Source organism: Spea bombifrons, chromosome 6, assembly GCF_027358695.1.
Source record: "Spea bombifrons isolate aSpeBom1 chromosome 6, aSpeBom1.2.pri, whole genome shotgun sequence".
NCBI lineage: Eukaryota > Metazoa > Chordata > Amphibia > Anura > Pelobatidae > Spea > Spea bombifrons.
The window spans coordinates 1,950,961-1,976,121 of NC_071092.1; the positions used below are offsets into that span (position 1 = coordinate 1,950,961).

Sequence of the window (25,161 nt, forward strand, 5' to 3'; positions counted from 1 at the left end):
GAGACGCGCAGAAAGGAAATCATTTTGGGGGGCTTTTCATTGCCGCAGAGCTCGAGGTCCGGCTGGGGAGGAGGAGGTTAATTTCTTATAAGGGACAGACTCGTCTGAAATGGGGCTCTTCTGCCTAAACGGTGTTCCCAATTTGTACGCAAAACATAACGCCAACAAACTTATTATAAAGCAGGCAAAGCCCCCCAATTAGCTACCGAGGGGGGGCGGGGAGGATAAATTGGGGTTTTCTTACATTATAAAGGATAGAATCATAAAGCTGTTTCTGGGGGATGTAAAAGGGGCTTTGTTGCCTAAACAGTGTTCACGGTCGATCCCATCGTCACTTAAAAAACGAATGAAAACTTTTTGTCCCCATCCCGAGGTTCCGTTTAACCCACGAGGTTCTGTAGTAGAAGAACTGGTGATGATTTTAGAAATTACATTTTTTATTACAGAGAATAAATTTGGATTGGGGCCAAAATGTATTAAAGGAAGATTTTCTGGCCCCCAAGTTAATCCCTCGTTATAGTTGTCATAAATTAATAAATAACGGTAAAATAAGTAATAACGGTTATTGCTGCGGAGCCCCGTCCTGGAATCCTTCGCTGCCGGCGGGCGATTGCATCCCTGGCTCGATTTCAGAGGGAGGTCGTGGCATCTACTGTACTCATGTCTCATCACTCTCAGCCAGATTAACCCTTACACTGTCCGCTGTGTATTGTTGGGTGGAGGCAGCAGAGCCGATGCAGGTAGGGGAGGAAAAAGTAAAATTACCCACAAATCAACACCAAACTTCACCAAAACTTCATGACCTTGTCAAGTTCCCGCATGCGAACTGCAGCATCGATAATTTACCTACGGTGCGGGGTTGTGATGTCATTGAACGGTGGGGGGAGGTTTCGTCACAAAGCATAGAATTTTTTCTTTTTTTTCTCTTCTTTCTTTCTTTACATTTTCACTGAAAAAAGCAGCAAACTGTACCCCATGGGGTATAAACGGTTAATTTATGTTTAAATTGCACATCCCCACGACAGCCGTGTTATGTATCCGGTAGCTGCCGGCGCATGAGTAACGAGTATCAATCACGTTATTATTTGGCACGATGAACGAGAAAAAGGCAGAGCGCTCGCCTTGGGACTTTTTTACCGGCGAATATTGATCTGTGGCCTGCTGGGGCTGGAAGAGTTAAATTGGATTCTTAAACACTTGCAGTGAGCGGCGTTACCTCTAGGGGGGGCCGTGCGGAACCCAAACTCTTATTCTTAATGTGTTTTGCACCCTTTAGGGGCATTATTAAGGAATCGTGTTTTCCCCCCTTATTGGAGAAAGGGCGCCGGCCGGCAGCAAAGCATACGGATCGCTTTCATTTTAGGTGATGCTTAACCTGTCATAAAAATACGTATTACATCATCACATCATCATCATCATCATCATTACAGCCCGCACTGGGAGTAGGAAGCAGTCTTGTTGAGTATTTTATGGTGGGCCGTGATCTTTAATGTTTGGAAGCTGTTAGTCCTCCCCGTGGCACTTGGCAAGTGACCGGCCTTCTCTTGTCGCCCCCACCTCCATCACGATCTGCCCCCCCGCTCGCCGCACGCCATTGGTACTCCGTACCTCCTGTATATACCGATTACTGCACATATTGTTCCGGAAACGTTCAGAGTTACATTTTTTAAGTAAATGTTTGAAATCTATTTTGTAAAGAAAAAGTTCCATCGACTCGGTGGAGCGGATTATTTGCACAGATGTGACGTGCATGATGTAATAAAGAACTTTACTCTCCAGACTCTTCAGCCGCGTTTTATTTCCTCTCCACTAATCGTGAGAATTTTACACCAAACCTTCACGTTTTCACAGAGAACTGCACCGAAAACGAAAACACGGGGTATTTATCTCTGCTTTTGGATATTTGAACTCAATAAAATACCCCTTCATACCCCTCTTTCCTCCCATAATGCCCCCCTTTCCCCCGATACCCCTCTTTCCTCCCTGACAGCCCTCTTTTCTCCCCAATGCCCCCTTACCTCCCCTGATGCCCCTCTTTTCTAGGGGGTGAGAATGTTTGCTGGGTATGAGGGGATCGCAGGGTTCTACTGCCCTAAAAGCCCCGATAATGTGTATAGAAACAGCAGGGAACGGCTTTATAATTTAAACGGGGTAAATAAAACCTATTATTCTTCTTCTAAATGTCCCACCAGTTACACAAATACCCCGCAATAGGGCACAAAGTCATATAAAGAAAGATTTTAGTAAAGATCCACCCCCCGCCACACCCCTAATCACACTTCCTAAATGCCAATGCTTTGCTGCCCATATAAGGTGTTAGGAGGTGTGGTGTCTTTGATAGTCTTGGGCTCCTCCAATTATTGGCCCCTCCCACCAGGAGCCTCAGTATTTGGGGTTGGATCATGATAACTAAGGTGTGGAAATGGTTACTTTGTGTCGTGTTTTTAGGACACACCGCCTCGCAGCAGGGCTCAGAATTTCAAGGGTTAAACGCAGAGGCCGCAGAGCGCATTATGTCATAACTCATGATGTCATCATGTATCTGAAGCTGAAAAACATGTTTGTTTCCCCCGGTATTGTCAGTAGGAAAGCGCTTGCCAGGCAGCAGTAATCCGCCATCGCGACCCGCCGGTACGTTTGCTCAGACTTGTCGCCCGGCGCCTCCTGCCAATTATTTCCAGTTGAAGCCGGATTTACGGATCCCGACGTAACTGGGAAAAGCTTCCTCCGATTCGCTCCTAATCCCGCGCCGCTGGGTTATTTCTTACGCTGCTTCACTTTATTAATTCCCATCGGATATTCTGCGCATGCGCGGCAACCTCTGTACCTCAACCTGCTGCGAATCGCAACCTCCTCGGCTCCAATAAATCCGTAAATTGGCCCCCGGAATTTCCCAGGGGCCTCCGGAGTGAAATGTAAGAGTTAACGCTGTCTGTCAATGGGCTTAATGATACCCGACGCGTTTCACCTCATCCACTAATTAACCCAGCTGGGAACTGCCTGGAGTCGCCCCTGGGGTTCTGCCTTTGGGGCAATTGTTTAGGTGGGGGGGGCATGTTCCGTGTGTTATAAGCCGCGCAGGCGCTCTTTGGACTTATTGTGTTTTTGTTAAACGGAATTCTGCTTCCTTTCCATAAATCCGGCCGGAAAATCTTCGCCTTCCTTTTTCTGAACGGCCTTTTTCGTGTTCGGGATTCTCAGAGCCGGTCGGAGCGCGTTGGCCGCTGATCCGCGCAGGTTCTCTGCTTTCCTGTTTTCACTCTCCTCGCTCGCATCGCCTGCCAAATCTGCCCCCAAATTCCGCTGACGATTCTTTAATGGGAATAATTCAGATTAAATGACTCAGAAATTCTGGAATAGCCAAGAATAATGGGGTTTATTTACCCCGTTTAATCTATAAAGCCGTTCCCCGCTGTTTCTATACACATTATCGGGGCTTTTAGGGCTGTAGAACCCTGCGATCCCCTCATACCCCGCAAACATTCTGACCTCCTAGAAAAGAGGGGCATCAGGGGAGGAGAGAGGGGCATCTGGGGAGGAAAGAGAGACTGGGCAAAGAAAACAGGGATACTTGGGAGGTATGTGTATTGATTCAGCCACTCTGGAGGATATTTTGGGGAAAGATTGCTATTTCTGGGCTGCGTCTGGAAAGTAATAATATTCTCGCGCAGATACCCCGGGGGTTCCAAGCCGCTGATGGCGTCTGGATTTTACACCCATGGATTAAGACATCTTTCAGCCTCCTTTTTTGAAGCGCACCCTGCGGACGCCTGGAGACTCCCGGCTACGGGTCGGACTAACCGGTTCCGCAACCTCTGCAGATGTGCCGGGACAAAACAGCGGCCTAGTGCCAGAGTTCCGGTGGGTAGTCTCTAAATGTATACAGAGGGGTGGATTCTATGTTACCCCGTTAACCCTTTCAAATAAAGAATCCCATAAGACGGACGTTTAATGCACGAAAAATTCTGAGGATGAATCAATGGAAGGAGCGTTTCCCGGCCCGGCGGGGAGAGAAGAACGGAAACGGTTAAATAGATAAAAATAAAAGATTTAAAAAAAAGGCTGTGGATTTCTTGTGTACCGATCTTGTCTCCTCCCCCATTCCCCTCTTTCCCCCCCGATGCCCCTCTTTCCCCCCCCGATGCCCCTCTTCCCCCCCCGATGCCCCTCTTTCCCCCCCGATGCCCCTCTCTCCTCCCCCGATGGCCCTCTTTCCCCCCCCGATGCCCCTCTCTCCTCCCCCGATGCCCCTCTTTCCCCCTCCCGATGCCCCTCTCTCCTCCCCCGATGCCCCTCTTTCCCCCTCCCGATGCCCCTCTTTTCTAGGAGCTCAGAATGTTTGCTGGGTTTGAGGGTACTGTCCAATCCGTTGCGTGATTCCATTGGTTGCTATGGCGACAAGATCACTTTTCAAATCACTTTGCACCAGAATTCCGCCATTTTTACGATAAATAAACATTCTGTAAAATCTATCAGTTCTGGGTCTAGGATCGTCAGGCGTGGATTACTTCTTTTTGTTGGGGGGGGGAGGATAGGTTTTTGGGGGTCACACAGTTTTGAGCCGATTCCTTCAGAATCGACTTTATTTTGGGTTGTCGAATGAATCCGCCATGGCTGAAATCCCTGCTTGAATGCAGGTGATTGCAATAACGATACCTCTAAGTGCTTAGCGGTTCTTGTTACAATTTGGCTACGAGTTGCTACATTGTATCTTTGCGCGGGGCTATGAAAGGGTTAATATCGGTGCAGCCGCGCGGATGGGCAGGTATGGAGACACCGCGATGGGTTCCGACGGCCAGCAGATGGCGCAGGCATTCCAAGAAACCCCGGGGGTAGATGGAGCGGGGAGGAGGAGTTGGCCGGGGCGTGCGGATATATCCTGATCCTGAGCTCCACCGCGTTCAGCCCGGGAGGCAGCAGCAGCAGCCGCATTAACTCCGAACGAGCAGCCCCTCTCTACCGTCTCCTGCGCAGAGTATCTCCCGCCATGCCGGTGACCGAGAAGGACCTGGCGGAGGACGCCCCCTGGAAGAAGATCCAGCAGAACACCTTCACCCGCTGGTGCAACGAGCACCTGAAATGCGTCAACAAAAGGATAGGGAACCTGCAGACCGACCTGAGCGACGGTCTGCGGCTCATCGCCCTGCTGGAGGTCCTGAGCCAGAAGAGGATGTACAGAAAGTACCACCAGAGACCCACCTTCAGCCAGATGCAGCTGGAGAACGTGTCGGTGGCCCTGGAGTTCCTGGAGAAGGAGAACATCAAGCTGGTGTCCATAGGTGAGTCCCGGAGCCTCTTCCCCTGAGCGACGTTCTGCGCTCTGCCGAAAGGAACCCGAGCGCTAGGCTCCTTCACACGAATGGTTAATGCCAGGAGCGAGCTGCTAAGTCACCCCTTTCCTAATGAAAGGGTTAATGTTTAGTGCTTATGACCTCCAGAATAGAAGCCCAGGCGCCACGTCCGCCCAAAGGGTTAATTCTCTTCAACCCCCCAAACATTATGTAAAGAGGGGTGCAGGTAGCCGCTCGGCCCCGGCTCGGGGTCTGTGATCGTTGCCAAATTTAACCTTTACCTCGCCAAACGTCCACACTTTGGGACATCAGGCAACCAGAAGTTTTTGCTTAAATGACTTTGTCCAAAACCATCAGTTTTTACCCCGTATTTCTTGTATTGAAAGCTCCGCGATGTATCCGGGGGTCGCTCCGCAGAACGTTGCCTGTTTTTGCTCTGAATTATTGGCGTTTTAGGGCATCTCCGAGGCGCTTTCCTCTCCGAGCCGCCGGGGTTAATGTTATTTTTTATAAACGCGTTTTGTTAGTAAATAGAACGTTTCGATTAAATAAACAAACAGGCGCTTTCGTTCTTCTTCGTGAATCGGTTCTCGGATAAAACGTGTAATCCCGGCGGCCGTGGAGCTGCTCGGCGGCCTTTCTCCCCGCAGACACCTGCTCCGTACCTCTCCCCCTTATCCAACCTGTTGTTAACCCCCGCACGCCTGCCCTTGAGAGCCGACATAAGGAAACATGTAACGCGTTTTGCTGTTTTTCTCGTTGAAACAGCGTTTGTTTGGTCACATGTTAGTCATATCCCACCTGCGCTGTAACACGGGAACAGGTGAGGCCGGGCGTGGCGGGGGGGGCAGCCAGGTACGAGGGCAGATCCGTGCGCTGGGCGTGGACAGGTGCTAACCTGGAGAGAACGCACTGGTGGAGAAAGGGTTAAACTGTCAGTCATTGGGAAATGATTTTTTTTTGTTCGGTCCGATTTCTCCGTTTTATTCATTTCTTGTTTAATGTCAGGTGGTTTCTGGGCCCCCGGCCCCCTCGTCTCTGTCCTGTGGGGGGCCCTTTGGACTGTAAGCCCTCCAGGCCAACGACCCCTGACATACAGCTGGGCGACCTAAACGAGACCTTATAGAAAATATACGCTTCGCTTCGTGTCCCCCCAGCGGAGACGGATTTATGGCTGTTTGTCTGCAGCATTAACCCTTTAATGTATCAACTGGTTTAGGGACTGCAGAGTTTGGCTGTGGTTCCTCATTCTGGGTTAATCAGGGGGTTCACCCCCCCCATTCCAGCACCCCGAGTCCAGCACCCCCCGGTATATCATTTGCAGATGGCCGTCTTGGTCTGCAGGGTCCCATACCTCTCAGCAGTCCCAGTTTTTGTGGGACAGTCCTGATTTTGGGGATCGTGGTCTGTAGCTGCATTGTCTCTGTGACCCGGGGGCTTAGGACCTTATGGTGGAAACGTTTTTTGGGGACCATGAGCCCCCAGATACCCCAGATCTCTTTTATTTAACCTCTGATGTTACATTGTAACATGGGGGGGGCATGATTTCCTTTCCGTTGAAATGATAAAGTTCCAACCATTAATAATGAATAGTTTGATGGAATTAACCCTTTTGTGAATTACTCCTTTGTATAGAAGGTGTCAATTTTAAGGGATTTGTGACTTTTTCCAGTTGGATTTGTGAGGCTGGCTGGGCGTGATGGTTGTGTGTGTGTGTGTGGGGGGGGGTATCTGCAGGCCCGGGGGGGGGGTATCTGCAGGCCCGGGGGGGGTGTCTGCAGGCCCGGGGGGGTATCTGCAGGCCCGGGGGTATCTGCGTGGCCGGCGGAAGCCGTGTGTACCGTGCCAGACGTTGCCGCAGGCTGGACTTTGACCTCTGTGGGTGTTGAACGAAGCGTCTCTCGGTTGAGGGCAGCGCGTCCCCTGATAAGGCTCGGGCCGGCGAGGCGTCAGCTCTTTGACCCATTGTGACACAGAACAAGTGACGCCCAAAAACTCTCATTCCCGAAAGAAATCACAAAGCTCTGAATCACGGGACTGGTACTGGAGGCACGGGGAGACTGGCACACTCAGAAAATAAAAGGAAACGTGTTTGCTCCGGTTCCGTTGATCGGTATCAGCGGGCGATTGGCCGGCGTTCCTCTTTAGATTGCATCTCGTTTATTAACGCAAACCCCACCTTTATAACCAACAGAATCCGCCGTATTGTGTTTATTTTGCGTGTTCTGTGGGGCGCGTCGCCCGTGCTGTGCCTGCGCGGCGCTTCTGTCTACTGGAAGCCAATATGGTGGGAATCGGGGGTTCCTTAGGCGTGAATTACTGATGATCTAGAACCGGTTCTTGGGAATTGATTTGCCAAACTCCGAGCTGCCAGGGTAGCCTAAAACAGGGTGTTTTTTTTACTTAAAACCTTAGATATTCACCCAAAAAAATGTACTAAAAGCAAAATTCTATAACGTTTATCAGTGACTCCCGCTGGCGCGATGGAATGGCTGGGCTTCTCCGACCCAACTGACTTCAGCTTTGGATACTCCTCATACCCAACGTTTTTTGTAGGAACAGAAATATGAATCCTAACAGTTTTAACGGTAACCATAGCGATGCTTTTAGGCTCCCGTCCGTCGTCTTCCGTTACAATGTAACACGAACCCTCTCGCCGGGAAACGGGTGAAAAAGAGTCAACTTGGGACATGGGGGTCCGAGCGCGATGGTCCCGGCCCTGCCCCCCCCCGATCTAGATCATTGACTGGAGGTCCTGCCAGGAATGACTTCACCCAAACCGCGCTCCGCTCGTGAACGCGATCCGTAAGGCGCGGCGTGCGAGGGGTTCTCACCGGCACGAACCGTCTCGCTCGCTTCTGGAACCCAACGGCTTCCCAGTCGCCTGGATTTGGTCCGATTGCTGGAAGTCACGGCTGGGAAGCAGGAGTTGTGAAGGTTTTGCGATGCGCGTTGCTGGGCGGTATCCGCGGAGATCGCAAACCCTCGCCCGGTTCTCGCTCGGTCGGGTTCTAGAGTCTAGAATTCTCGGGCTGATTCCAGGGCGATCCGGCTGTTTAATGAATGGCGGGGAGCGGCGGCCGTCTTGCTTCGCTGTCCGGCCTCGCGTGAGACCAGCTGTGCGTCCGGACCCCGGTTCCAAAAAAACATATTTGTATTGCGGCAAATTAATAGAAAAGCTCTTTCCACTAAAAACGGCTTCCGGTCGGTAAAATGAAACGTTTCCGCGATGTCTCTAAATAACCGGAATGTTTGTAAATCTTAGATTCCGTTTAGAATGTTGATAAATCGCTTTGGGTTTTTCTTGCGCGTCTCCTGAGGACGGGGTCCGCGCCGTGCAGACCCCGTTCTATGTTCTGCTGCAAAGTAATTTATCATTTTTCCTGCCGGTGTTGGCTGAGCATCATGGGAGTTGTAACCCAACAACTGGAAGAGAAGTAACCCTGTGACGTTGACCCGTTTTTTTTCATGCGCGAGTCGGAGTCTTTTTCTTAACCTGGATCCAAATCTAAATATACTCTGTGATTTCTATATAAATAATAATTACCGGCCGCCGGATCGTAAAAGCTGCGCAGGATTTTTTTTAAAAAGGGAGGTTCCCGTCCCCATGTGATTTGTGTGTGTGTGATGCGTGTGTGTGTATTGGTGTGTGATGCGTGTGTGTTTGTGTGTGTGTGTGTGTGTGTGTGTGATGTGTGTATTGTGTGATGTGATCTGTTGTGCAATTAGATTTACTGAGCCCTATAAAAAGCAATAAAATGGGGAAAACATTCTGCTTTAACCCTTCCTGCACTGAGGGTTAAACATTAAACCGTTCATAAAATGATTTTTTGTGTGTATTTTTTTTTATTAATATGAATATTTTGTTAATTACCGGAGTTACCGGATTCCAGTCTGTGCGATGAGTAAAAAATGCCCGATCGGCTATTTCTCCAAGGGTTTCATTTAACCCCTTCTGGCCCTTGGGTCCCCGCCTGTAACATTTCCTTGTGCCAGGAGCGTAAAGCAGCCGCCGGCTCTGAATCCCCCCTAACAGCGCCGGGCGGCAGACCCTCGAACTTGGAAGACTGAATGGAGCCGGGTGGGAGTTCTGTGAAAGCCCCGTTGTTGCGGCCGGCGTTGCGGTCGGATAATTGTTGTTTTTTATGCGTCGGAATGTTTTTTCATTCTTTTTTTATACTTTTTATGTTGGCAGAGAATGGGAGGCAGCGACGTCGCGGAGCGTCAGCGAGTAGCCGGAGCGTTCATTGATTCATGTAGCGCCGGTACGATGGGATTTATCAGGTGGAATCGCGTGAACGACGAGCCGGTGCGTCGGGTATAACGATTAGTGACGCAGCTGAGTTATGCAAAATCAGCAATTCTGGTGCAATCACCGTGGCAACCAATTTAAATAAACCCCCTAATCAGGAGCCCACGTTCATTGACACGTGACGCATGTAGCTACACCGACGCACATTGACGCGCTGGACCGGCAGCACGGGCGGCTGTAAACGTGTGCCGTGTTCCGTGTTCCGTGTGCCGGAGATTCGCCTCGTGTGACCGGCGACCCGCATGTCGCTGCAAAATAGTGATGATTGAAAAACAAACAGATTGTCTTATCACCATAGCAACCCATTGAATGTTCCTGCTGATTAAATCATGTTATTGGTTGCTATGGTGATAAGAGCATTCTTTTTTATTGTTATAAATAACCCCGGGGGTTTTGTTCTTCATATTTTTAAAATCTCTGTAGGGCAGAAATAGAAGACGACCCCCCCCCGCCCCCCGTGTCTCGCTGTACGTAGTAACCCTTATAACCCCCCCTTCCGTCTATTTGCCCCTCTCTGTTTGAGTGCTAGGAGTTCCCCTAAGCACACTCTGACACACCCTTTAGTCGCTGGCACAGAATGGTCGGTCAGATCAGCGCAGAGCTGATAAAATCTGGCATTCCAGTTACGCCTTTTTACAGAACAAACAGCAGAAAAAAAGCCACTTTTGGGCGTGATCTGGGAGTCGAGCGACGGCGCCGCTTCCCGGCAGCAAAGACTCCGCGTCTCTTATTCTTATTTTCTTTGCCCTTTCTTGTTTTCTGAAAAGGAATGAAATGCGAGTGAATGAAACCTCCTTTTACAGATAATTCCCTAAAATTAGCACATTTTGGCAGAATTGGCCGACGACCCGCAATGTCTTCCGTGGGGGGGGGGGGGTTGGGGGTAGACGTTTCCGAGCGTTTCGTGCATAGCGACGCTTCGTTTATATATTTATTTTATGTGCTAATACTCTTTACTTTTATGACAGAACGATGTATTCTCTAGTGTTTTTTACGCCATAAACCTCGCCGTGTTTGTTGTTTTTAGAAAACCTCCGGGGGAAATAATCGCCTAAAAACAGCACACCTTAAAAAAATAAATAAATAAATACGTTCTCAGTTTCTATGGCAACAGCCTATAAGTATTGGATTTTTTGGTCACATGACAATTAAACATTCCCTGGAAATTATGATTAAAGGAGGATTTCGAGGAAAGGTTACCGCTTAAGGGGCGTGAGCGGGTTCCCGGGCAGTTCTGGGGTCTCCGGAGGGGCCGCATTGCCCCCGGCGCTCAGGACGGTGATTATCCGCTTCCTCTATGTGATTTGGGGGGGAGAGGATTTCCTTTTGTCGGAGCCTCCATTGTGTTTCTGGCGGAGGTCGGGATTTGCAGCCTCCTCGTTCCAGGTCTGCAAACTTTTAATTTAATCCCCGTATCCGAAACGGATCCCATGGGAGCAATTTACCCCCCCCAACCCCCCCCCCCGTAATCTCCCGCCGGGTGTCCTGTGCCACGGGGTAAAAACAAACATTTCCACGTCCTCGAGAAAATAAAGTCATGGAGCTGAGGAGGAGGGGGGGGGTGAAAATCTATATATTTTGCGTGGGGGGAAAGATCTGCTGACCTGCCGAGATGGGCTAACAAGGAATGTGGCTAATGATTAATGTTCAGAGACGGGGCCAAATATTATCTAGAACTCTTTTGTACATGCGCAGACTTATTTCATATCCCAAATGTATTCTCAGACTCCTTCTTTGTTTCATTGAAAGGAGCCGTATGTCTATCCCATGCATGTTTCATCTCCTCACTGTGTTACACTCGACCACTTCTGCTGGGAGACTGTTCCACTTATCTACCACTCAGCGGAGTAAGACTTCCTACATCTCGCGGGTCTCAGATGTCTCCTGATAAAGGGGACCCAGCTCTGTCCTTTGTAATCTACGGAGAAGCTGCCTGGCAATAAAATAAAGACCCAATGAAACGGTTCTTTGGTTTAACCCCTTAGGGGTGCGTGAGGGGTATTACACTCTGACACCTCAAAAACCCGGGAATCCCGGCTTCCACACAGAAGGATTTGGGTTGAAATATGTCGATAATGGAACATTAAGGAACCTAGTGATGAGGGCGCGGGGTCCTGGATGGAGGGCGCGGGGTCCCGGGGGGTTTTGGGGTGAAGGCGAGGGGTCCGACGGCGTAATGCCCCCCCCCGTGGCCTTTACGTGACCTCCTCTTACTGGTATTGAGCGCAGGTTACTGGGAGATTAACCAAAGCCGGGCTCTGTGAGGAGTACCTGCTTCGCTGCAGGTTAATCGGGTTCGTTAACTCTTTCATTGCATGCAGCGACCCAGTTAAGACGTTGCTGCCCGTGCCAGGATCGCCAGCAGACGGAAGCCTTTCTGCCCCCGAGAGGGCAAAGGAAACGTGTGGGGGGGGTTAATATCTACCGGCATCGAGCGCAGCGGGTGAAACGAGACAGAATCTGATTTTTATTGTTTGAAGATTTTTCTATTTGAATTTTTTTCCAAACTATGATTATTATTAGTTTTTTATGATAATTATTTAAGGCGTGTGAATCCGCGCGCGGCTCCTGCTGCCCGCTGAGCTGGGCCGGCGAGTAAAAGTTCTGCCAGCTGCCCTTCCCTGAAGATCCCGGCCAAGAGGTAATCCGTTTATCTACAGAGCTGGGTGTCGGCGATGGCGTGGAATCTTAACGTGTGTTTAGAACTTAAGGGCTTTGCTTTGAAGTCTGAATAAGATACTTTGTCAACAGGGTAGTTGGTATTGGGAATGGCCTCCCGGCGTAGGCCTTTCGGTTTGGCGGTCAATGTACGTTCTGATGGGGGGGACCTTCGTACAAGCCTCTAGATCGTAAGCTGCTGAGCCGAGCCCTCGTTAGCAAACGTATCGGTTCGTCTTGGTCTTCCCTTTGGACGTAGGGACTGTAAGTCGTGCTGCAGGGATTGTTGGCGCCGGGGGTCGGGATTGGGTGCTGCAGGATCGTGTCCAGACGCTCGGGGTCGCCGTCTCTGCCGCCTGATCAGATCCAGATGGGATCAATGGATTTCTTTGTCGTGGATGCGTTTTAACCCATTCGCTTCCAGAAATCCAGAACAGCCGTCGCTTCGGAATCTTTGGCCGCGTTTTTCCTCCCCGGTTTCTTTTCTACATTAATATTCTATTTATTTTTATATAAAAAATCATCAATTTATCAGGATTTACCCCGTTTACCAGTTTCTGCCAGACCAGTGAAGCGGTCGGTAAGCTGCGGCCCTAAAACCTCCTCCAAGGGCCGTGCATGCACCATGTCTTCTGACCGATCCTTTCCTTGTTTAGTTCCAGCTTAGAGCACGGGTTTGGCCCCTGGGGTATCCGGGGGGGGCATTGGTCCTCCTGGAGCCACACATGCCGTGTTTCCTGAGCTGCTCTTTAAGTCCTGTAATTTTGGGTGACTCAGCGACAGGCATTAACCTGCATTATAGGAAACTTCTGGATCCTCCGGTCCGACCCCCCCCCCGCCGCTGGTGATGTCATCCGCCTCGTCTGATACGATCTCCGAAATCGTTTCATTTTTTTCTTTACGATATTTTAACTCTGCAGGAAAAAACTGCTTTGTTTTTTAAAAATGTTTTGTTTTTGTTTCACACTTTTCTGAAATATCAATAATAATAATAATAATAATAATAATAATAATAATTAATAATCTCCGCTTTAAGTGTCCTGGAAACGTTGTTACTGAACAAACCCTTTAGAATGTTAACCCTTTATTAGCCAGCAGCGGCCCGACGTTAAGGATCCCCCCCCCCGACTTGTGTGAATCGAGAATGAATCCTTACCTGAATTCAAGCAGGTATTTCAGCTTGGAGCCTGATGCAGAGAAGCTGCCCCCTCGCCTCGGCCCCCGACTCAAAGCCCCCAAAACGTGGATTTAAACGATGTTATGAATAATCTAAACCTTTATTTTTTGTATTTTTTTTAATCTTGGTGTTTATTAACGGTATTTTTGGAAAGTTTTTTTTTTTTTTAAACACTCTGGAAAGTTCTCGAGCGGCCGCAGAATGTCGCGCGTGGCTGGAGAAATCCCCCCCACACGCGTTCTTTACAAAGCCTTGCGAGGTTCACGTGTGATATTTACACGCGGGTGACAAACCGTCCACACGCAGGGCTCTGGGGCCGGGGCCGGCGTGTATTAAAACTCGCTCCGAGCCGGATTATAAATCGTATGAAACGGGGGGGGGGGGGATGTGCGTTTATTGTCTTTATTGGCGGCGGTCCGCGTGAGCGACTTTCGTTCCATACAGACGGGGTGTTGCTAAAATCATGTGGGGGCCACAACCGTAGCCAGTCGTTGGTCTCGTCTTAGACTCAGGAGCCGTACGTCTGTCCCACGCGTGTTGAGTGGTGGCGTGTGCGTTGTATGATGAAAGGCGGCGAGTGGCATCAATCTTCTGAAGATGAAACCCTTTGTGGTTTTTGTTCTCTTGTTGAAGGCCTTTTGTCTGCGTTTTCCGGACGCTCTGAGTTCAAAGCCTGCCAATAAACAGCGGTGCCGGCGATGGCGCGATTCCCGCCGAACGTCCCGTAAAACGCGTTTAGCAGGAAAGTCTCTACGTGCGGCGGCTCCTCGTCTGCTCTCCGCGCAGAGCGTTTGTTCTTCTGGGGAAAAAACTCTTCTCTCTTCCAAAAGGCAATAAAACCATTATTTAGGATCTTTGTTCTCCTCCTGCGTCCTCCGTCTTTATTCACTAATTTATTGTTTTCAGTTGCTTCCGGATCTGACACGGATTGCGCAATCGGCGGCTCCGGCCCTTCGAGTTCTCGGCCTCGCCGGTCCGCGGAATGTAGATTTTATTTAATATTCCATGGAAGCGTTAAATGTTTCTAGAAATGGAAATAAACGGCTTGCGCTCTTACGTCGGGATTATGACAGAAACCCCTTCTATGCTCTTACCGTGAGGAGATTACTGAAAGATCCGCTTTGGATCCGGGACGCTACGATGAGAACCTCCAGGCTTTTATTCCTGCGCGGTCTGCATTTTAATGCTTTTCCCGCCATCGGCCCGTCCAGAACCTCCGCCACCTGGAACCCGGGGTGAAAACGTCTGTTAAAAGGTCCAACGGCTGCGGTAAATGAAGCGTTGGGCAATATTTATAACCCCGGGAGTTTAAGGGATTTCCCGCATTCTGTATTTAACCCCTTAAGGACAGTGGGCGGTCCCTGAACCCATTGAAAACAATGCATTTTGAGCCCGTACATGTACAGGCTTTGTCGTTAAGGGGTTAACTATTTCCGTACAGAGCCACCATGTCTGAAGCTGCCGTGGACGTTGGGCGAAGCTCGATTTCATGACTACGTGATGGACCGACCACCGAACCGTTAAAATAGCCTTTTTTTACCCATGAATTTCCATGGTTTTTTGGAGTTTGTTCCCCAAGCTTTGGCTTCAAATACTGAGCTGTATAGGAAGCCTCCTGGGGGTGTTTGGGGGGTGACGGCCGTGGATATCCCGCCGCTCCGGTCTGCACTGTTTGTAAATTTTTGTTTAAATTTGGCTGGTTTTGGGAACGAGGCTCAGACTTCATCTGGATAAATTTCCATTCTGGATTTTCGAGCTGCTCCCCTCTCTACCATCCCTCTCTCGGATTTGGAGCCCCCCCCGTCTTCATTACCCGAGGAGCTCACAGTCGGATCCCGGGAACGAAGAAGCTCAATGACCTCCGGCTACCGCGCTGAACTCCATTCGTTTCCGTTGGCTCGGGCTCTAAAACACGCCATAGAGCGCGGCTTCCGTGTAAAGATCTGCGTGTCGAAGTGGTTTTGTATGACAAATATGATCTTTTTGGTACTTTGTGTCAATAGAGCGCAGGAAACGAATGTTTAATAAATTGTCACAACAGCCGAGGGAAATGAGGTAATCCGGGCAGGGGCTGCGTCTTCCTCAAATTATTATCAGAAAGAAACCTCGTGGAAGCCGAACGCGCGTCGGTCTCGAAAGCTGCCTGATGCAAACTACTGATTTCAATCTTTTGCCACCCAAAACGCCCTTTTACTTAAAACGAATATAGCTAGAAAAGCCAGAAAATACCCAGGGTAAAACAATGGTGTTTGTAACTTTTTTTTTTTGGGGGGGTGCAATTTTACTTAATGTTGCAATTTATTTTTTTAATTTGAATTTATTATTTATTTTGAGTAATTCGTGCTCTTGGGTTCTTGGCCTCATGAACCTGCTAGTCTTAAAATTACCAAAAAAATAAGATTTCAGAAATTTGGTTAAATATGTGGCGCGAAAAAATGTGATTTCTGGACGCTGAGATCTTAAATTGAATATAATGCGAATTCAGAGAATTATTTCTAAGGCTTTTGGGATATTTTGTATCGATTTTGTTGCCGAATTCCCCGGGTAAAGTTCGAGTTACTTTGTTGCACTCGGTCGTCTCGCAGCCGCCTTCGCAGGATTGGAACGATTGTTATTTTATAAATAGTTTACTTATTTTCCTGGAATCTACAGAATTGGGAACGGAGTTTTTTGGAGTCTTTATGGAGTTGCGGGCGTTGGAAGAGAACGCAGTCCCGTGTCCGGTTTGTCCGGAGGGCCGCCGGTTCTCTCCTCGATGCCTCCGCCGCCCGCGTTCAGGAGGTGATCTCACCGGAAAGGAATTCCGCTTTTTGTTAAGGTGTGAATAGAGCCGCTCGCCGGGCGTCCCGCCGAATAAAAGAATGTCTTTGGCCGATTCTCTGGGACTCAGGAAGCGATTGTTTAAATCCGCAGAAGCTCTGTTTTTGGTTTGGACCGGATGTGACCTGCGCAGGCGCGTGACCCTGCGAGGGGTGATCCGCCGCCAAATATCCAGCCATTGCAGAAGATATCGATAAGCAGGTGGCCCCGCTGTCCACGTGTTTCTTGTGTTATGATGTCATATCCTAGCGCGCACCGTCTAAAAGCAGCACGGTGCTGGTTAGGGAGGTCAAAGGTCACCCCTGTAACCGGCCCATTGAGTGGCGGGACATGGGGGGTCCTCCTATAAATGATATGATAAGAAGGGTTAGGACAGGAAGGACGTTTATTAGAAATCTAGAACAAGGGGACATAATCTGCTGAGAATCTTACTTTACTGAGAGGGTAGTAGATAAGTGGAACAGCCGTCCAGCAGAGGTGGTAGAGGGTAGTACAGTGAGGGTATTAAACATGCATGGGATAGACATACGGCTCTTGAATCTAAGACTGATTAAGGTTTGAGTCTTTACAGCAGGAGAAACGGGCGACTAGATGGGGGCCGGATGGGGCCGATCTGACGGTAGGTTCTATGGCGATAATGCCCATCCTTCCTGGCACCTCCCTGCTTTATGGTAGAGGCAAGAAACGTTGCAGCGTTGTCTGTAGCACCTGCGATGATGACGGAGATCCGGTCCCAGTCCTGGGGTTGTTCTAAACCTTTGCTAAAATGTGGAATTTCTGTAAATATGATCAGATTCTCAAAAAAAAAAAGAAGAATCTTAAACCTTAGAAAAGAAAATGAAACTTTCATCATCATCATCATCATCATCATCCTCATCGTTATCTGTCTGAAACCCCTGCAAGCCCCAGACGGCGACCTCCCGTTCCGCCTGTCCGGTGTATGTACGCTCATCACGTATGTGCGCTGCGGGACGTGGAGTAACCGTGACTCATCGGCGCGTTTAGTTATTACCCAACCTGGTCAAACAAAGTGCGAGTCAAGAGTGAATTTATTGCTCCATCGATCACCTCGGAGGGTGACGGGCGGAGAGATTAGAGATCGGTAACGATTCCTCTCGCTGAGGGCGCGGGACGTTCCTTTGTTTGCCGTGCGATAGTCGAACGTTCTCGCTGACGGCGCATTGTCCTCCCGCCGGCCCCGCAGAACGTTATAGATTTGTCTTCGTGTCGTAAATCCTCTCCCTGACTCCGGGTCGCCCCGCTCCGAATTCGTTTTCATGGAACAATTGGCCGATCAATAAGTTTGTCGTCCCGGAATGTCTTCGGATAACATTGATACTCTGCGGTCGGGTTAACCCTTCATACGCTAGAAAGGAGAGGGTTACGTATGTGGGGTGTTTTGGTCACATTAAGAGCTTTTGTGCCTCTTTGGTCCACAAAGTCTCCATCGCTGGCGAATCTCCACCCAACTCCACCAATCATAACCCAGAGTATCTCCTCCAACATGGATTTGCCCCAAACCTACAAACTCTTCGCGTTCCAGCGGATTCTGGTGATCGGCTTTCATCCGGAACCCGACCTGCCGCCGGCGTGAGCTCGGAGTCTGGCTGCTGGCGCTCTGATAAACGCGACTTTTCGTTCTGGATCTTTTGTGGCAGATTTCCCAATCCTTTTCTAATCTAATATATATAAAAAGCGAGAGTCTTCTGCTTTTGGTTAGAATGCCTCGCTGTGATCTGGAATCCATTTATTCAGCAAATAAGTCAAATATGTACATTTCTTAGATTTGGGATGGTTTTTTTTTTTTTCTTTTCTATTTGCAAGCAGTTAATTTATTTGCCGTGTGACAAAACGCTGACTCCGCTCAATATTTTAGGTGGTTTCCTGCCCCCCTCCCCCAATTAAACAATAAAATATTCTCCCCGTCCTCTGATAAAGATGATGAGTCGATGATCAGTCGTCGGAGATAAAGTTTGTAAACCCGGCGGCGATGCGTTGGTCTCGTTGCGTTGAAGTGTAATAAATCCTAATGCGAGACGTACCGGAGCGCCGTCGATATTCTAGGACCGGTTACGATGTTTCAAGGGCTTTAGCAGAATAAGTTGCGTTCTTATGAAGATCTCCGTTATTTCCTCCAGATTCTGTACTATGGTTTTGAAATTCTGTATGACATCATCGCCCAGTTGTCACGCTATCGGTTGTGTGCCACGTTGTGTAAAGTGTACATGTGTGTGCGTGTACAGATGTATTGAAACGTTGTTGTTCCGAGAACGCTTTGCCCTCGTCCTGAATGACCCGGTCACGCTAACAGAGCCATAAACATCCTTGGTGACGCCTCACGGCTGGAGGCCCTCCGTGCGTCTCGGTAACCTTTCCCTCACCCGATCCGCAGGTAAGATTCCCTGTGAGTGAGCGTCTGAGCCGGTAATGACTCACTCCCCCCCCCCCCAGACTGCGTGGCTCGGGGGTCTCGTCTCTGTTCCTGAGCCGTGATGTCACCCGGTGTCTGTCTGTCTGTCGAGCTGCCCGTCAGACCCAGGGACAGCCGTGTTTTATGCCGCTGGCGTGTAATCGTAGATGCGGGACGGGATTAGCGTTTCCTCCGCGTGTCAGGATTTAAATTGAGTGAGATTATCGTGTTTGTCGAAGACTTTGCGTTGCGCGCAGTGATTGGTCCGCTGACTCCTCTCTCAAATTAACTTTTTATGTCAGATTTTCCATTTCTAAGTTAACGTTTTTTTATTTCCTTTTAGTCTCTGCGCTACGGAGAGAATCCGATGACGAAACTGCATTCAAGTGTTTGAGGGACAATTTGTTTTATTTTTTATTTTTTTTTTCTTCTTAATTCTTAAACTTTGGGAGACGCTGCCTGTAAACTGGTTTGATGCCCCGGGTGAGCCGGACCGCCAGCCACTGGGCAGCGAATCCAATATTCGGAGAAAATTATTTGTGGGAGACGAGGGGCGTCCGTCCGTTCTAGCGAGGGGCGTCCGTTCTAACGAGTCCTTGCTGAGACGTTTTGGACGCGCGTTGAATTATTGCCCCCCTCTTGGGCTTTTTTTGAGGCATTTACTAAATATTAATGCTGCGTTTTAAGACCGAGCCAGACTCCCCATTAAGCTGACGGCACATAAATATGGCTGACACCGCGACAATCTGTTTTCACGCTCGCTCCATTAGCCTCCTCCCCGGGGTATAAATCCGGTGGAGTTTTTGGCTTTTTTCCATAGAAAAATGTATTTTGTTTTCGCGTTATTGTAGTTGGGCTCTGCTTTCCCGACAAACTCCTCGTAACCTCCGTTCTAACGGGAACCCCGACGTGCAGGCAGGGGGGTATTTACCTTAGGAGCTGCCCTGGCCACCCCCTCCATGGGCACCATCATCGCCGTGGAGCGCCTCGTATGATGTCATATCCTGGCTGTCTGTGACTAAAAGGAGCGTCCGCTATATTGTGAATGGGTCTCCCTCCTAACCACCCTATTAACACGGGCAGCCGTGTTAAGCGTGTGAATGATTTTCCACACACGCTAGGAAGGGCTCCTTTGGGAAACGTCTTCAACAAACCCAAACAGTCATTTGTTCAAACGGAATAAGAAAATGAATTGTTGGGTTTTTTGACCACCTGTGAGCGCCAGATTTTGAAGGAAGGCCTTGGGGGAGGGGGGGTTAGCTGAGAAAATGACCCCCTGAAAGTAGACTTTGGCGAGCGTTGCTCTGGAGTTCTGCGCGTCGGAATTAGGTTGCATTCTGGGAAAACGCAGAAAAAAATAAGTCGTTGGTATCAGGAGCTGTATGTCTGCGTCCCCTCTACATTCTGCTGGGAGGCTGCTCCACTTATCTACTACCCTCTCAGTAAAGTAAAACGTCCTTCCGTTCCATCTCGGCGTCTGACCCTCTAGTGTTAGATTCCGGTCTCTCCGTGACTTTTCTCCTCCCGTCCTGTGTTTAGGTCGGTATTCCAGACAGGGTGTTTAGAGCCGGATGTCACAGAACAGCTTGTCGGGGCCGACGCGGACAGGCAGCTCCCAGACTCCGGTGTTTACACAACACGGAATGTGCCAAAAAACTCCATAAACAATACTTCGCTTTAATCACGAGGGGCGGCCGTTTGGTTCATTCGATGACCTCGTTCTTCTTCTTTTTTTTTAAATTTATTTATTTATTTTTTTTGTATTAATAAATGCTGCGTTCTAAAAGGGCTGATTTTCGATTGTAAAGAAAATCTTACGATATCGTGTTTTTCTTTCTAAATACCATTTTCCAGCTTACGTTTTTTTTTCTGCTTTTTATGATTTTTTTATTTATTTAAGGATTCCGAGGCCAGAGATCTGAATTTCCACCCTTATTTCTTTAAATGTCTCGATAACGTTACCCACTTGGCTACTCCGGGTCCAAAAATTAAAATGTTAAATTTTTTTTTTCTTGCTACGCTAAAATATCGAAGGCATTACTGTATAAAGTTTGTAATAAATGGGTTTCATTTAGCCAAAAATAGCAAGTATTAACATTTAAGTGAATTTGTCAAAGTCTTGATTCCGTCCCAATATCAGTGTTTTTGATTTATTTATTTCCAGGGATTGAGTTAAAATCCGTGGCCCCCGAGTTCCGTGAGATAAATCTGAGCTTTTGTACCCCGGACGCTCTCTGAATTACCCCCCCCCCCCGGGTAACATTCCTTCTATCTGCGTTAGGTGGGGAAAGTCTCCCTCGGGTGGGTTTGAGAAATCGGCCGCATTATCCACACCAGGAATGAGCGTTCTCTCCGGTGCCGGCCGCCACGGGCCGTGAATTTTAATTTTTCTTCAGACCGCGGATACAAAAGCTGCCCCCCCCCGTTGGTCTCCCAGGGTGCGTTAAATCACTTCTCCCGAAAGCCTTTCAATCAACTATTTCAGCTTTTTGTTTCAGAACGAACATTCTGTGACCTCCGTAGAACGGTCACCGCCGGAGCCCCCCCCTCAAAACAAAAAAAGTGACCTTCGCACGGGAAAAAGAGCCGAATGACCATGGTTACCATGGTAGCAAAATGATTACCTCTTTATTATCCGCTGGATATTCTACAGAATATGATGGCGCTATAAAAAAACAAAACAAAAAAAAACAATAAATAATAATTTGTGTCGTTTGACGCTGTGATATTTGTGATATTTGTATGAAATGAGAATTCTGTTTTTTTTTTGTGTTTAATGGAATTTTGGGTGCGTGTTGTGTATAGAAAGCCAGCAGATATCGGATGTATATTATTTCGTTGTTTACATTCCCGAAGCTTTTGTGTATACGTTGGGAGAATGTTGTGTAAGCATAAAAATCACTCGATGATGAATTGGAGAGATCTCGAGTCGATTTGCTGAGGATACGACAAGGAAAAAGTTTGACTCGGCCATCGGATTATAGGTGGGGGTCAGGCCATGGGGTCTTGTACCCTAAAATTGGACATCATGGCGGGGGTGGAATAACGAGTTTTAATACCCTTCTCTAACATCTCCGCATCCAAAGTCGAGCTGCGTTTGGTATAAAAACGTGCCGCCCCTTTAAGGAGGAATGCCAGTTTCTCCGGATTTAATAAAATTACTGAAATTATTATTATTTTGTTAGTTTTTGGGTTCTGTGGAGGGATTTGTTACGGGTTACTCTGTGATTGTTGTGTGGAGGGAAGCGTGAAATATATATCTATTATTTATTTATTTATTTATTTTTTTTTACTGTTTTTGAAGTTTTCTGGTTGACCTGAAATCCAGATTACGGATTTTAACTTTCTTTTATTGTGACTCCGAAGCCCCCTCTTGATTGCTGTGATGGTTACCGTGACGATCTCTGCTCTCAGATGGAGATGACGGGGCTTTTATTCGGTTTGGGCCGCGGCGTCTTGGCACGGGCTCCGTCCGAGGCGTTAATCCGTCGTGATGGCCTCGCGTAACCAAATCCTGGCACGCGCTTCGTGCGTCGGGACGCGGCGGCTTCCTAGCGAGTAAAAGGGTTCTCGATAAAGTCCGTGAGATAGAAAGTTTCTGCTTTTGTAGGCAGCTCCGGATTTTTTGTGAATTCATCTTCGCCCAATGAGAGATGTTTTTATGAAAGCGTTTTTTAGCGCATTACATCATTTTTCACGCGAGGAAAGATCGCTTCACTCAACGCTTCCTCGCAGAACGCGCACCGAGCTTCAGAATTAACCTCTTCTCCCCCGCCACGTGTATCCGGGACGCACGGCACCTCGTTTAACACCAGAGAGTAAAACGACCGCTCCCTGCGATGTCCAAACTCATCGCAAGGCTTCTTATCTGATTCATTCCCAGCTCGGTTATCGTGGCCTCGGTTTAACGGTGATATTTAATATTACGTTTTTTGCTATTTTACCGGCCGGCAGATCGGCCCCATCCGGCCCCCGTCTATTCGCCCGTTTCTCCTCCTGTAACGACGTCTGTCGCTGGAAAATGTCTGTCGTCGCTTGGCTTTTGTACGAGGTTTTCCACCAAAACAAACAACTGAAACGTCGGGAAAACTTCGAAGGTTCGTGCCAAAGGAGAGAAAACGAGCAAAATAATAAATAATCCCCATATTTCTTATTACTGTTACTGGATTTACGGAGCGACGTCATATTCCGCATTCTAATCATCGCGTGCCAGGGTTCCGCGTCATGTAACAGCGAATGAATGAAACAAATACAAAGTATCCTGTTCGTGCATTAATAACTTGGGCCAAATACTAAAAAAAATGCTATAAAAATGCGTATATTTAAGTACTTCGAAGCCACCGAGTCACCCCTTGGACTTCTTTTGATCAAGTTGTTAAAGCTGTTACATTTTCTATCGGTTTCCCGCGCTCTAATTGCGTTACCCATCTCACAGGGCGATGTTACTTAATCCTCGTCTTCGTTCCCTTATGTTCTCATTCGGTGTTTTTAGGATTAAAGTTTTTCTGGAATGAATAGCGAGGCCGTCCCAGGTGTCGCCTCTTAAATTTGTCTCTCGTGTGGGGTGAGAAATCTAAAGAAGAATGAAGGAGATTTATCCGCACTTCCGGGAATCTCGCGTGCCGCCGGTCGGCTTTCCTTCGACTAAAATAACGCGATCTGACCGGTGATGTCATATCCCGTTTACAAACAAAAGTATCAAAGATTAATTCTCGAGACTCCTGTATTCTGCGATTCTCCTGCATCCGGGTCGGTCTGCGACGGGTTTTATATCTCTGCGCGTTACATGGATTAGCAGATACTGATCGATATTACACGGAATTCATAGGCTATTCCCGCTCATTATTATTATTATTATTACTATTATTAATATTATTATTATTATTGGCATATAGAGGCTAATAATTATTATTACTGTTACTATTATTACCATTCCTATTATTATTACTACTAATATTCTTACCGTTACTATTATTACTATTCCTATTGTTACTATAATTATTATTATTACTAATCTATTATTTATATCACCAGCATTTTACGCAGCGCTTCACACAATGAGTCTTATTAAAAGTAGGGCTTTTCGGGCTTGAAATTACGCCAACCCCATGAGGTATCCAGAAACTGATTGTTTTCATTTTTTATTTTATTTTTTTTTTTTAATTTTTTTTTCAAATAGCTTTTTTTTTATATTTGTTTTTTTTGTTCAAATTCTCCAGATATCACTGTGATTGTGTGGCTTTTTGTGTGTTTTTTTTAAGATTTTTTTACGCGTTGTTGTTTAGCGCTCCGTCTGCAGGTGACTAAGATCTCTCGGGGTGTGAATGTTTTCCTTGAAGGTTTAATTGTCTGTGAAACCGGAGAGCAACCTGCGAGCAGAAAAACCTCGAGGGACGGCGTCGGCTTCAAAAACATTTTACAGGAAAACTCCGACGTAAATCGTAGAACGTACAGAATGTTTATTAACAGATTTCCCGTCCGCCCCGACGGTTCTGTCTGTAAACCCGTTTCTGAGTGATGGCAAACCGTGCTTCGTGCCGGGAAATTAGAAATCTTTCATTACATTCCCCAAAAACAACGATCTATTCAAATATTATTATTATTATTATTATTATTATTATTATTATTATATATTTTTTTTATTATTTTTATGTTTTGGGGTTAAACGCCGTTGTTTTCTTGCGATTGGGAATGTATTGATTATTAACCCTTCTCGTTCTGTTTGCTCCTCCAGACAGTAAAGCCATTGTAGACGGGAACCTGAAGCTCATTCTCGGCCTGATATGGACGCTTATCCTGCATTACTCCATCTCCATGCCTGTCTGGGAAGACGAAGGCGACGAGGAGTCCAAAAACCAAACCCCAAAGCAGAGACTCCTCGGCTGGATCCAGAACAAGATCCCTCACCTGCCCATCACCAACTTCAGCAACAACTGGCGGGACGGCAAGGCCTTGGGAGCGCTGGTCGACAGCTGTGCCCCCGGTGAGGCTTCCCCCGGCGCTCGCTCTGAGCTGCTAATTATCTGGGTTCCGGCCGAGCCGCTGATTACGCAAACGAGCGAAACGAGCCAATCGCTTTTCCTGTTCAGCCGCATTGTTTGTTTTTTTTTTTTTTTTTTTTTTTTTTTTTTTTTTTTTTAGGGGGGTATTTTTTTTTTTTACTATATAGCTATTTGTACAACTCCTTCTTACCAAATGCATAAGTCGACTAGACGGGGGCCGGATGGGGCCGCAGGTTCTAGGTTTCTATGAAATGTTGACTGTTCTCCTGCTTTTTTTCAGGTTTGTGTCCAGACTGGGAGTCTTGGGATCCGAAGAAACCCGTAGATAATGCCCGAGAGGCTATGCAGCAAGCTGATGATTGGCTGGGGGTTCCCCAGGTAACGACGCGTTCCACCAGAGATGTTCTAAGGTTACAATGTATCGGAACCCGTTGAAAATCATTAGAGTGCCCAGAATCGATTAAAAGTTATTATTTTTGATATGTGGTGTC

The 25,161-nt window shown here is 47.9% G+C and overlaps 1 protein-coding gene across 5 annotated transcripts in view; it reads left to right on the forward strand.

Moving 5' to 3' along the window:
* The first annotated feature begins 4,909 nt into the window (after positions 1–4,909).
* FLNB (filamin B) overlaps positions 4,910–25,161 on the forward strand; it is a 54,451-nt gene continuing 34,199 nt past the window's right edge. For all 5 annotated transcript variants that reach the window (XM_053468697.1, XM_053468693.1, XM_053468695.1 and 2 more), the window contains exons 1-3: positions 4,910–5,279; positions 24,403–24,651; positions 24,951–25,048. In XM_053468697.1, the coding sequence (XP_053324672.1) occupies positions 4,988–5,279; positions 24,403–24,651; positions 24,951–25,048 (639 nt within the window). In that variant the 5' untranslated portion in view covers positions 4,910–4,987. The remainder of the gene's footprint in view (positions 5,280–24,402; positions 24,652–24,950; positions 25,049–25,161) is intronic.